The 14,169-nt window shown below is 37.0% G+C and overlaps 1 protein-coding gene across 1 annotated transcript; it reads right to left on the bottom strand.

Annotated features, from left to right (window-relative positions):
* Nucleotides 1-1,144: 1,144 nt before the first annotated feature.
* Nucleotides 1,145-13,950, bottom strand: tnnt2e (troponin T2e, cardiac). Its single transcript, XM_066669489.1, has 18 exons — nt 13,881-13,950; nt 13,743-13,799; nt 12,226-12,276; nt 12,080-12,087; nt 10,262-10,285; nt 9,255-9,275; nt 8,768-8,785; nt 8,575-8,595; nt 8,027-8,050; nt 7,483-7,504; nt 7,334-7,394; nt 6,801-6,917; nt 6,032-6,109; nt 5,823-5,936; nt 5,101-5,213; nt 4,863-4,953; nt 3,150-3,187; nt 1,145-1,403 (listed from the first exon to the last, which is right to left on the bottom strand). The coding sequence occupies exons 3-18, from the start codon at nt 12,261-12,263 to the stop codon at nt 1,358-1,360; spliced, it is 834 nt and encodes a 277-aa protein (XP_066525586.1). The 5' UTR covers nt 12,264-12,276; nt 13,743-13,799; nt 13,881-13,950; the 3' UTR covers nt 1,145-1,357.
* Nucleotides 13,951-14,169: the final 219 nt, after the last annotated feature.

Raw genomic sequence — 14,169 nt, 5'->3', positions numbered from 1 at the left:
GTATGGGAGAGTAATGCAGAAGAAGCCTTTTCTGCGCACACGCCACAAACAGAGTCGTTTGAGGTATGCTAATTCATGCAGCTTCATTTTGGAATAAGGTGCTGTGGACTGAAATTAAAATTGAGTTATTTGGACATAACAAGGGGCGGTATGCATGGCGGAATAAGAACACAGCATTTCAAGACAAACACTTGCTACCCACAGTAAAATTTGGTGGTGGTTCCATCATGTTGTGGTGCCTGTGTGGTCAGTGCAGTGGTCAATCTTGTTAAAGCTGAGGGTCGCCTGTCTTCCAGTCAACATCAGCAGATTCTTGAGAACAATGTTTAAGAGTCAGTGACAAAGATGAAGTTGCGCTGGGGCTGGATACTTCAACAAGACAATGACCCTAAAGAATTCATGCAGAGGAACAAGTACGATGTTCTGGAATGGCCATCTCAGTCTACACACCTCAATATTATTGAAAATCTGAGATGTGATTTAAAGCGAGCTGTCCATGCTCAGAAACCATCAAACCTGACTGAACTGGAGATGTTTAGTAAAGAAGAATGGTCCAAAATACCTTCAACCAGAATCCAGACTCTTGTTGGAAGATATAGAAAGAGTTTAGAGGCTGTTATTGCTGTGAAAGGAGGATCTACTAAATATTGATGCAATTTTTCTGTTAGGGTGCGCAAATTTATGCACCTGCCTAACTTTGTTTAATTATTGTACACTTTCTGTAAATCCTATAACCTTCATTTCACTTCTCAGATATCACCGTGTTTGTCTGCTCTATGATATATTTAACTGAAACTGCTGATCCAAAAAAAACAATGATTTATAAAGGAAAATCATGATAAATATCTGGGGTGCCCAAACTTTTTCATACCACTGTACCATGCATCACCTCTTATCATGTGTAACTGATGTATGTGTCTGTTCTACATTTAGCATGAACTGACCAAGGGGACCATCAATCCAAAAGAAAAAAAAAACACATTTCTAAAACTCAGACATGTCAGCTTCAGTGCCAAAATATCTCTTCACAGTTTAAAAGGTCAAATGAGGCCTCATGTTCTGACCATTTTAATATGAAACATACTGGGATCAGTAATACAGCGGTTACAGACAACGAATGAATGAACATACTGGGATCAAATGTTAATAGATATGTCTGATTCTGTTTTCAAAGGAACCCAAGAGAACCACTTAATGAGAACAAAAGAAAAGGGAGGCATTAAAAGAAAAGATTTCTTTACTGTCTATGTGCTACATGTACAGTTAAAAAGTACGGTGGACTGGAGCAACCACTGAGCATTTGAGTGACACAGATTCAGTTGTTGGACTTCCTGGATCACATGGGTTTGCTGCATGTTTACCTCAGCCTGCCACCCATCTTACCCTTGCCACGGCCTTTGGCACTACAAGGCAAAAAAGAACTAATTAATTATGTAATATATTATGAGTGTAATTATCACAGAAAAAGCAAGATTAATTTTTTGAACAAGCAAGAAACATTTCTATTAACAAACAGAAAAAAAAATCAGTGGTTAAATTTTGTGAAGACAAAAAGTATAGGTTTCTGAATTCAAGTTTAAAGACTGTCCCCTGTCCTTCAGCCTGTAATGCAGAAAGGTAGTGAGAGGTAGCGAGAGCAAAGATTCACATGTGTATTATACATAGAATTACACATTTCTCAGCAACACCATTTTATTATATATTTAGACTAATTTTTCAAAGTAATTTACTGCCACCTTCATTGCCACTGCTTGGCTGTTTGGAGGAGTTTTATCTAGATTTTCTTTTACATTTACATCACAAGTGTCTGTGTTTAGGTAGTTAGTAGTAATACTGTTCAGAGAATTGGGGGTCACAGTCTCTAAAATGTAAAGGAAGGGGTTGAGTCTTTGGGATGAGCCCTACATGTATTCAGTAAATTATGCAAATCCAGTTCATCCCCTCTCTCCTCTTCAAGATCTTTATTCATATATCTACATTACCAGTCTAGATATTAGCTACCTAGTACTATGTAAAGAGTATGTGTTCTTTAAATGTAGCACATAAGCTTAAGAAAAAGCAGTATACGTAAATTCATAAACAACTCACAGGACGATGTTAAAATTAGATGACACTACACAACAAACCCCAAAACTAATTCAAATAACAGGCAGAAACAGCAGTTTTAAGCACGAATGCACTTTATTAAAAAAGTTAAAGTGCTAAATGAAATAAAATCATCTACAACCAGATATTAAAAATGAGATTGAGTGAGTACATGTTGCTCAGATTATATCTCTGGATGTAGATGATTTTATTTCACGTAATTGTTTGACCAAAAAAATAAAAAATGAAGTATATTAAAAGTCTTTTTTTTTTCAGTGCTGAAGAAAAACAACCTGTCGATAATGTCCTTAGATCATCTTTCTGAAGACAGATTAGTCATTTACTTTAAACTTACCATTACATGGCTTCCTCGTATCTGGCCAAACAAACCAGCATCTAGAATCCTAATGACTCTAATCTGGGTGTCATGTGAGATTAGAAATAGACTATTGCCTCAACTATTTAAATCTTACAAGCCTAAAAAAGGCTTAGGATATTTTAGAGAGAACAGTAGGGGAGGGAGTGAAGGAACTATAAAACCTGGTTTTATTAGAATAATATTTATAGGATCCTAAAATATCCCCTTTTAATACCAGCTGACTATTAGAGATTGAGCTGAACCACATGCTCCAGGCTCTCTTCCAGAGCATCTAATGGTGTTAAAGAGTCTGGCCCTTTAACCTTTCAGTTCAGAAATCTACTCAATGTTAGGACTGCACAATATAAACAATATCTGTTAGGCACATATTGTGATTGTATTATACCATTTAAAATGATTCCTCTGAATCAGTCCCTGGACCTGGTTAAATTGTGACCTGCATTATTTTGAACAGGAATTTGGGTTACATATTACAGACTTCTGTTATATCAGATCACTGGAAGAATGAATGATGGACAATATATTGTGCAGCACTGTTGTTCATTTTTGTTGTTCATTGTTTAATGTTTATTTTGAACTCTTGTTATTCAGACAAATCAGAACATTATTGCTGAGTAGGTCTAAAAGCCTGCCCAGACCCTTTAACTGGGGGTGGGAGTGACCAGGGTGGTTAGATGTAACTTACCTCTGGTGATCCCTGACGCGAGCCAGAAGCTGAGTGATCTGTAAGATGGAACACATAGGAAGACTTGCTAAGCACCAAAAGACAACACAATTTGGCATAAGCAGCATAGGGGGAACATGAGGAAATCTTAGGACATCCACATGAGAACCAGCACCTGACTGAACCAGTCTGAATTGCAGCCTCAAGCGAGCGAAAGCCCAGACCAGAGATAAATCTGACCACAGTTATGATAGCAGGTCACACAACAGTGATGTCACCATCCTCAAAGTCAGTTACTTACAACTTTTGCTGTTCATTAACTCTGGACTGGAGAAGACTGAGCTGTAAGCAAGTCACAATTTTAGACAGGCAGCACCAGGAATGCCTGTGTGTATAGCTAAATAATGGAAGCTGCTTTTTAGCGATTTGATTGGTAATGAATAGGGAATATTGAGAAGAATGCTTCTAATGCACATTGTTTTTCAACTCTGTACTATGTCTACTTACTGAATGTGTACATTTACTGTCACACCATTATAAATTCATATTAATTTCCACGTGTTTATAAATAATCAGAAAGACCACTGTCTCAAAACCTTCAGAGCAGTTTAATCTTTCAAGTGTTTAAGTAATTGGCAAGTTGTAGCTGAACACAAAAGGGTTAAATTCTCATGCAATCCAAATATTTTTCCTCCATGCTGTCTAGATCTATACAGCTGATCAAACTCTTGCTTTAAGTTAGGCCTTCAGGAACCACTGTCATAATTAAACACTTAATCCGTATCAGTCTGTATCCAGGCAGGATTACATTTCCATGGGGTCCTGTGGTAATTCTCTCTTTTATGGGGGCTCTTCTGTAATTTCATTTCTGTCTGAATCATCCATGTCTGTGTTTTTCCCTCCGAATGTCCTCAGAGGAAATTATAGGCTGGATCACCTACTGTTTTTTTTTTACTGAACTCAGTGTTCCTCTGATAATGTTAATCCTGTCTAGATGTAAATATCTGCATTTTAACAGGCAGATCTCACATTGTGTTGGATAAAGTAGGTGTTTGGTTATTGCTGTGCAATGTATTATAGCCTCTGAGCACACATATCAATAGATACTCCCAGGAAATATCTCCTGAGCAGCAAAACAATATGAAAATGGAAGAGGTACTGAACCAGTTACTTTGTGTAGGTGTTAAAAGTTCTCTAGACTTTACATTGAGATCAAGGTAGATCACACAGACTCATGAAAGGAGTGATTGTAATGGCAGCTGCAGTATAGAGTTACATTTACATTTAGATATGCACATTTTAACAAACTATCTACTACTCGGCTTTGACAAAATTGACACTAGCTAATTATATTTAATAATATGGATGTGAGAGTTTTATCATAGAAGAGGCATGTAAAATTATTACAGACACTCCCCTGAAAAACTAATCCAATCCAAATGGGGCTTTAGAAGCATTTAGCGTCTTTCTGTTCATTTTAAAATATGTTAAAGAAGCAGAAAACAGAGATCAGCTTGAAAGATGCTAGATGTTTTCTTTATCTCTAAATTCACCTAGACATGGCTTCTATACTCTGCAAGGACTCCACTATATTCTCAACCAAGAGATATAATGTCTAAGTTATAAGAGTTATGTAATATTCCAGTAACAAGTGTTCAAATATAATATAATACCCCAGTCTGGTCAATTATTCTTTCAGCTGTAGGCTAAACCACAAGATGCCAGTACACTTACATCATATTTCTGTCTCTTAAGCTTCTCGCTGAGGTCGAACTTCTCTGCTTCCAGCTCCATCAACCACTGCCACATCTCATTGGCTTTCTCCCTGCACAGACAAATCCACCCAGTCACTGGACATTCTCAAAACCACAATCTGATCTAAAAGCTCTCCGCCCCGGTCAGTGAGGAGGGAGATGGGTTTGTATTGTGATGAATGCTGCGGTGTCCTGTGTGTCAGAGGGCAATTGCTCACTTCAGTTTGTCCTCAGACAGATGGTCGATATTGAGTGCCTTTCTCCTCTCAGCCAGAATCTTCCTCTTTTTCTCTCTTTCAGTTTGTTTCTTTGCTCCTTTACGACCCTCCATCTGTCAAGGAGAGACCTCAGAGTTACAGATCTGGATCTGATAACTTTTCAAATAGCAGGGCTCCAAATTCACAGATTCAGGACTTGGATTGAATGACTTAATAAATATTAAAAGTCTAAATCATGAGGATTATATTCTCACTATTTATTATGATTATATTCTCAAAATTCATTAGCATCCAACAATAATCACTTTCTGATAATGCAGTCTTTTAGAATATCTAAAACAATTTATTTTCTAGAAAAACATTTCAGCAAAATTATTTTTGTACATCAGAATATGTAAATGTAATAATTTTTATACTGTTTCACAAACAGGATGTAGTTTCAGGACTAACATTTGGCACACTAAATTCTAAAGTATTAAAAAAAAAACAAAAAAAAACATGGCTGCCTCCATGTGGGGGACACCCCTCTGCAAAGGATAAACTTCCAACGCATGGTACATTCAGAAGGTACAAACAATTTGATTCTGCATCTCATGTCAGGTGTACACTATATAAAAGAATGACAATATAATACAATAAGTCATAACAACTGATTGCTGCTTTAAGAGAAAATAGTTTGCATCTTTCCCTTTGTTATATTTAATGAAAATTAAATATCTGACCTTCTGCTGGATTCCACCATACTGGTGCGTCATGTTGGTGAGGGCTTTCTTCTTCTTGGCATCTTCATCTAGCTTCTTCCTCTGCTCCTCTTGCTCTCTTCTCTCTTTCTCCTCCTGTGGACCATGAAGGCTGTACTCTTGAGCTCATGTATGTCATACACTGGTTATTAATTGGATGTATGTGAATGGCGAGGCAAGGTATTACTGACCGCTAGACGAGCTTGTCTTTCCTTTTCTTTCTCTGTACGAATTCTCTGCTGGTCGGCTCTTTCTGCACGGCGTTTCTCCTGCGCACAGTTCCAGTTGAAAAGGAGTGATCAGTTGCTCACTAGGACTTGCTTACACTAGTACACTAGTGTCCAAAATTAGAGCACCCTTCATTTATTTAATACGATGTTACAACAGGTAATACATGATAGGCCACCAAAACAGTGACCATAAGATAAACAGCACCCAGTTTTATTTTTAAGACAGAGAAAGGTGAATTTCTACTCTCTCTTCTGTGCTATGGGTCCGAAAAAAAAATAAGAACGGTCAAGAAGTCGTTACTGAGAAAAGGAAATAAATCAAAAATAAGAAAGTTTATACCTCAAACAGAGAAACTTCTACAGTTCTCAACTGGAACAGTAACCCCAGAGCCCAGACCTAAACATTACTGAATATGTCTGGGGTGACTTGGTTGGTGAGTAGCGAAAAATGCAACAAAATTCTAAGACTAAACTGTTATGAAATGTGCTGAAAATAACATTAGATTTCTATGAAAAAATGAAAGCAAGTTACTTGAAAAGATCAGAACCTGTAGTAAATGGAAAATGTGGACTATAAAATACTTTGAATGTGTATATTCACTGCCCCTAATCACTAGTGTGAGCATGTATGTGTTCACAGCCACAGATGGGTTAATGCAGAAGTTAAATGTTATTGTACGGTTGTACAACGATCATAAAGCTTGTCAGTAATTCACTAAACAGCACTTACAATCCGGTTGACTAGCGCTATAAGCTCCTCCTCATCCTTCTTCCTCTGGATGAAGTGAGCTTCAATCAAGGACTGTAGTTCAGACAAATCCTTCTCCTGACGTTTCCTGTGGATGTCCTGTAACACACACAATTGCATTTGTTGTATTCGAGAGTATTATCCTTTTCTCTCTATAAGTCCTATTAACCTAACCTTAACCCTAACACATCTTCCCCTTAAATGTAATGATCAGTGTTATGTGGACATATTTGTCTCCATAAGAAGTCATGTCCCTACAATATGATTGTATCTGGACCATAAACAGATCTTAAAATAGCCACCAATTATATTTAAAAATCAAACTGGCACTGAAAAAGAGCAGCTAATACCAATAGTGATAACCAGTGATTCCAAACCACCTTAATAGTGGTGTATGAGACTTCACTCTTCCTCATTAAATGTAGTAAATACAAGTACAGACATATACATGTAGGCATTCAGAATCAAATTTCAATAGGCTTTGTGTTTAAGAATGGAAGGCAAAAACAACTCACGTCAAAATCCACTTTTTCTCCCTCAGGAATCTTTGGAGGGGCAATGTTCTGCATGAACAGCCTGAAAAATAATTTCGCTTCATTATTTTTTAAAATTTATTGATGAGAGTATACTCGTGTGTGAAATGAGAAGAAACTGAAATGCTTACTTTGGTTTTGGCTTCATCTCATCTAAAGCAACAGGTGGGAATTAGCATTAGCATTAAATACACAGATTACAAACTGAAACAGTGATACATATACTGTTTTGTAGTTAGAATTTAACTGGCATTACCTTCAATGGGCTCTGTAGTGAAAAGAAAAATGAAAACAATACTGAACTGTGGCAAAAACCAGGTTTGTTCTTATATTACAGTATTTGTGACCCTGAGAGTCAAAACATGATTAAGGAAGCAAGCAAAAAATTACAACACAAGATGAAACCAGAACAAAACAATACAATAATATATATGTCTCACTATTAGGTCTTCTCCTTCACCTTTATTATGTAAGTACGTGTCTATGAATATGCAATTAGCCAACTCTGTATTCACCCACATTTCCAACACTTGCTGCAGCTTGAAAGCCCCATCTTTAATGTTGTTGTGTTCTGTGGCAATAATGATGTGCTGTTTTGTTTGCTTCCTAAATACTGTTGTGTCTTGACTGGGCCAGTAGAAATAAAATAAGTAGGAAGAAAAAATAAAAAATTACCTGTAGCTTCCTCCTCAGCAGGTTCTGGTGTTTAAAAACATAAGATTCATTTTGACAAAGAGAAGAGAAAGGATTCATTCAGAAATATAACCGGTGCAGACTGATAAATCAACCTAAACCTGAGACAATATTAACACACTTCAGGAGAGAGACCTAATCACGCCCTCTCCCCAGACCATACATCTACTGCCATAATGTGTGCAGTTTTTTTTGTTTGTTTGACCAATGATGACCCAATGTTCTGACTGGTGATGACATTCTCCAACAACTCCGGTGTTGATGATGCTGAGAATTTTAAGATGCAGGAAATACGGCCCAACTTTTAAGGTGCATCTCTGGCCTACATGCAGCAGCTGAGCATGCTTAAAATGCCAGTGAGCTCTGTTTAAACTCTATATTTACTAGTTTTGCTCGAATATATACAACGTTTTCAGGTTAATATCCGCTTTTCATTTTTCTATTTATATTAAAAAAAAGAAAATGCAAAAGAAACCTTATGGTCAATGTAGTGTGAACATTAGAATTTGAAAGATTAGAGTGAGGTTTACCTTCTACATCAACTTCTGTTTCTGATACAGAAATGTGAAAGAATGGAAAAAGAAAAAGACCATAGATAAAATAGGTGAAAATGTATTTTTAAAAAGTGTTCTCCATAAGAAACACAAATGAAAAGGGTGAAAAGGCAGAGCCATGAATAGAGTGGAATTAAAAGGATAGAAATGAGAAAAATAGTGAGGTTACCTTCTTCAGCTTCTGGTTCTATATAAAAAATATATACAGATATTTTTGCTAAATTACTTAGAGTATGGCATAGAGATGACTGTAACATTACAACATAAAAATAAACATACTGAATATATTTGAAAGAAATATTATTATTATTATTATTATTACTATTATTTCAAAATATAGTTCTAAGCGGTTTAGTGTAGGTAAAACATAATAGATGAGTATAAATTAATATAAACATAAGCAGAAGATGGCTAATAACAGAGTGCTATATTAATTACCCAAATTCACTTAATTCGTTAATGAATTAATGAGTGAATGGACTAACTGATGGTTGAATTAGCTGATGAACGGGTTAACAAATGCATAAATTTTGTATTTATTAATAAATGGGAATTAAAAAAATGATTGATTAACGAATAAATAAGTGAATAATGGAATGAATGAATAAATGAATGAATGAATGGATAATACATGCTTTAAAAAACTTAAGTTTTACCTTGCACTTCAGGAGGAGGCACTATCATAAGAAAATAAGATTGATAAATCTATTAATCAGTATAGATGACAGTGAAGAAAAATAGTTTGAGACAATGAAGTGGTTTCCTTAAAGCTAGACTCAGAAAACTCTACAGTAAAAAAAATGTAGAACTAAAAAGAGCTGATTAAATGGATGAGTGTAGAAACTAGAATTGAAACAAGAAACACATTTTAATGGTATGTCTGCCTGTTGTGTATGCATGGAAATAATTATATTACAAATGGACCAAATATTCATTAAGATGGTACGGATCTGTCACAAAAAATGTCACTGTCTTCTAAATGAAAGTAAAGACCAATTTCCTGCATAAATGTTGAGATATTTTACAGTTGCAAATCAGTTTGTAATTGCATCATGTGCAATTCACAGTCATGACATTTGTATTGTGCAACAGTTAGCAAAATTGAACATAGTAGTGATGGAATAATGTGTGGATATTAGTAAACTGCACAATAGCACTCTTATGGCACTTACCAGTGTTTGTGCTAATATATATATATATATATATATATATATATATATATATATATATATATATATATATGAGTGAGGGAACAGAAGGGAAGGGAAGAAGGGTTTTTTTTTTTGATGAGGCTGATGACCAGTTAACATTCTGAATATTAGAACTTAAAGGGCCGGTATCCTACATTATTCTTGTATTTTAAGTTTTCCCTGAGCTCTCCTTAAAAGATTACAATTTATTTTGGCAGTCATAATTCACTTTAAGATGAACATTTCCAACATCCTAACCTTTATCCTATACTGGTACATGCAAATGAGATCTGCTCTAATTGGCTGTCCTGTATGAGCAGGGCTATACATAAATAGTGTTTACAACAACATTGAACTGATTTGTACGATACAGGCACTTTAACATTCAACAGAAGATGAATAAACCATTGCTGTTAAACATGTGGATGTAAGCATGCAGTTCACAGCAGGCCAACACAGAATCCAAGCTTTACCTTCTTCTGTGATTTCCTCCTCAACTGAGTAGACATAATTGTCATTAGTAGATGAATAAAGTCAAAGGCAGAAAAAGAACATGTTCAGACTATGAAAGTAAAACTCTCAAATTAATTTTCTCATGTCAATTTACACACAATATTGCACTGTTACTTTTTACACTGTGACACAAAAAAGTATTAACACCTTCTATGGCCAGGAGAGGTGGGTCCTGACTCACTCTGGTAGCTTGCTTTAATTTACATGTCATTATCGAAACAATAATAAGCTTTAGAATGCAACAAGCTTGGGGAATAAAGGGGTTAAATTAGAGGATTATTTCATATTTTCAGAAGTGTGCATGTTCAGTTAACACCTTTGTCAGAACATTGAGATCCACACAACAGTTGATGACTTTAGATTAGATCATACTAATTTTTATGAATAATTTGGTATGTATTATAAGTTTAAAACTTGAGACTCCTTGACCTGGAGTATACCACTGTACATAGTGAGGCAAGTATTTTCACAGAATATCTAAGAAATATCCAGCCAGCACACCATATGAGGCCTATATTGGCAGCCCTACTAGGTTTCAGCAAGTTTTGACCACAAAATAAATGAGCCCTTGCAGCGAAGGACCATATATCAGCCATTTCATTTTTTTTTCTAGTGCTGCAAGCTTGTTCAGCCTTAGCACTGGAGATAGCATTGGAGGGTTAAACATAGGCATGGAAAAATACAGTATAATAAATAGAATAAATGCCTTAGTGAATACTGTATTTTAAATAAAGGGCATCAACAATGTCATTTCAAGCACAAGATGTATTTACCAAAATAATTTAGTGGCCCCACATTTGAATGCCCTCCAGGGTCACTAAGGAGACTAGCATGGGTTAAACATAGAGTCAATCTGAATCACCCACCTAAAAAACAAAATCTCAGCCCACTATGGGCCCCATGTTTAGAGAGTTACATGGCTGCCCACATTTAAGCAACATAGGTAGCCCAACCTGGGCGCCACTAATAGTCCATGTACCAACCCCCACACCCAGAGCCCATATCAATCCTAAACACAGCTATAGCCTATATTCAACCTATGTGGGCCCCACATATGTGTGCTAGCTGGCTATATATATATATATATATATATATATATATATATATATACAGGGGTTAGACAATGAAACTGAAACACCTGTCATTTTAGTGTGGGAGGTTTCATGGATAAATTGGAGCAGCCTGGTGGACAATCTTCATTAATTGCACATTGCACCAGTAAGATCATGTGCATCCAATGGTTCAAACATTGTATCCTGAAGGCGGTGCTGTGTATCAGGACGACAATGCACCAATACACACAGCAAGACTGGTGAAAGATTGGTTTGATGAACATGAAAGTGAAGTAGAACATCTCCCATGGCCTGCACAGTCACCAGATCTAAATATTATTGAGCCACTTTGGGGTTTGTTGGAGGAGCGAGTCAGGAAACATTTTCCCCCACCAGCATCACGTAGAGACCTGGCCACTATCCTGCAAGAAGAATGGCTTAAAATCCCTCTGACCACTGTGCAGGACTTGTATATGTCATTCCCAAGACGAATTGACGCTGTATTGGCCGCAAAAGGAGGCCCTACACCATACTAATACATTATTGTGGTCTAAAACCAGGTTTCAGTTTCATTGTCCAACCCCTGTATGTATACTGAAATTTTGGGGTTTTCATTAGTTGTCAGTTATAACACAAATGAACTAATTGTCCACTAATCATGAATGGACTAGAATATGAGGCTGTGAAGCTTCAAAAAAAGCCAAACCCACTGTCCACCAACCTTACCTTCTTCTCTATGTGACCACAGTGTGAACAGAGACAGAGAGAGAAGGAAAGGGACACAGAAGGAGAGATTTTTTATTAAAAATAAAAATGATGGAAATCACTATGTAAGGAGTGATACAAAAAAGTGAAATGTGAGTCATACTTACTCCACCTCCTCTTCCACAATTTCCTCTGTATCAGACATGACTTAGCAGTTCCTGACAATGATACAGACAAAAGAGCTGTTTCATATGCATGTGCTCACTACGCATTGATGAGCTTTATTTATGTTACTTGATTATTACATTATTTTACTATTTGACATTATTTGATTTAGATTTGGGCTCCAAAAACACACGTTGGTAGGTGGTAGGTGTAATAAATACATTACGAATGCTCTGAAGAAATAACTTTGTGATTCTGATAGGCCTTAATAAGCAAAGCCCATTTTTCACTGGACATAATGGGCACGTTCAAATAAATATTTAATACGGGAGTACGATAATTAAAATATGTAATCACTCAGAAGTAATTTTACTCAAACGTCCACAGCCATGCCACGTGTCAAAACATCACTGAAATATTTCTCGAGAACCCCTGCACCCCCTCTCATCTGGAGATTCACTGTTTTTATAATTTGATTAACACTCATCAAATGGTTCCAAGATCCACGGACCTTTAAAAAAAAATCCAATCGCTATCTCCAACTTTAATGAGCCTGCAAATGGGAAATCATGCTGGTCTGAAGATTGACTTCCTGGATGACATTGCTGAAGTGATAAATCAGAGAATAAATCTGAGGGTCATAAAAAAGCAGAAGCGAGTTGTGTAGGCAGGGGAGAAGTGGTTATTTTTAAGAATAATAAACTATGGTTGGGAACAGGTGCCACATGCTCTTGCCGACAATGAACTCGGCTGATCTCATGCAGGCCTGCCACTCATTTGCACAGTAAATCAAGAATGCATGTGTCCTTGTAGGCTATTTCTGAAACACACACACACACATACATTGTTTGGCCAGGTCATTGTTCCATGCCTAGCACCTCATTGTCTCTTTGTTTTATTGTTACACTGGCTATTGCATTTTATCTATGTCTATTTATAAGTGTAGTATGGCAGGTGTATTACATTCACATCACTATCACATTAATACATGTTTTAAAAACATTTTAAAAAACATTCTACTGTTCAATCAAACACACGACACCTTATACAGAAGTAATCCATATGTTAAATCACTTTGGACACACTCCCTTTGCTCCGTAATGGAAGATAAACTTGGCTTAAAGGTTTATTCCAACGCCACTAAGCATGTTAGCGGGTGTGATGATGCAGTGGCCAGAAGTCTAATAACGCTGCCTCAGAGCCACTCTGGCCAAATCCACAGCGTCTTTGCAGTAGATTAGCTGTCTCTCAGAGGTATTACCCAAGTTTTACTTTAATAAGTGTGACTACTCTTGCCGCTTCTGGAAAGGCTGGAATAACTTAGCTCTGCCAGTAGCAGGAATGTGGTGGATGATAGTCACTGCATTAAGCAGCATTAAGTGAAAACCCCAAAGCATGCAAACCGCCAGTCCCTTTGGACTGCAGAGCATAGTCCATGTCACCGGTATCGAGGGGTTAAACCTCAGGCCTCTCACCTCACACTTTTTGGGAAAGTTCTTTGAAGGACTACATCACAAACCTTGAACACAATCCAGCGGGCATGCAGCTGAAGTGCTGTTGAAGTGAGTACCTGTTACTGTGAGAGAAACCCACTTCAGAGCACTGAGGGATCCACCCCAAAAACAGTTGAACAGAAGGATGTGCTTTGGCTCCTTACCTGAGACGACTACAAGGAGCGAGATGATCTTATTCTCGAGGGCCCAGGATGCAGACAGTTTCCTGCAAAGTCAACTACAGCTCACCTAATAGAGACCTGTGCTCCCACGTGACCACCGTGTTTCTCTCTGATTGGTTGGTGTCACTGGGTCTATTGATAGAATTGGTGGTGGTGGGGGGCCACATATGATGACAATCTAAAGTTATGGCCTCCATTTCCTGGACACAAACTGAGTCTGAGCTAAAAAGGAGTTTCATGGAGGAGCTCCTGTGACACTGTAGCTGAATTA

Source organism: Hoplias malabaricus, chromosome 4, assembly GCF_029633855.1.
Source record: "Hoplias malabaricus isolate fHopMal1 chromosome 4, fHopMal1.hap1, whole genome shotgun sequence".
Lineage (NCBI taxonomy): Eukaryota > Metazoa > Chordata > Actinopteri > Characiformes > Erythrinidae > Hoplias > Hoplias malabaricus.
This window is presented reverse-complemented; position numbering and strand designations above follow the sequence as displayed.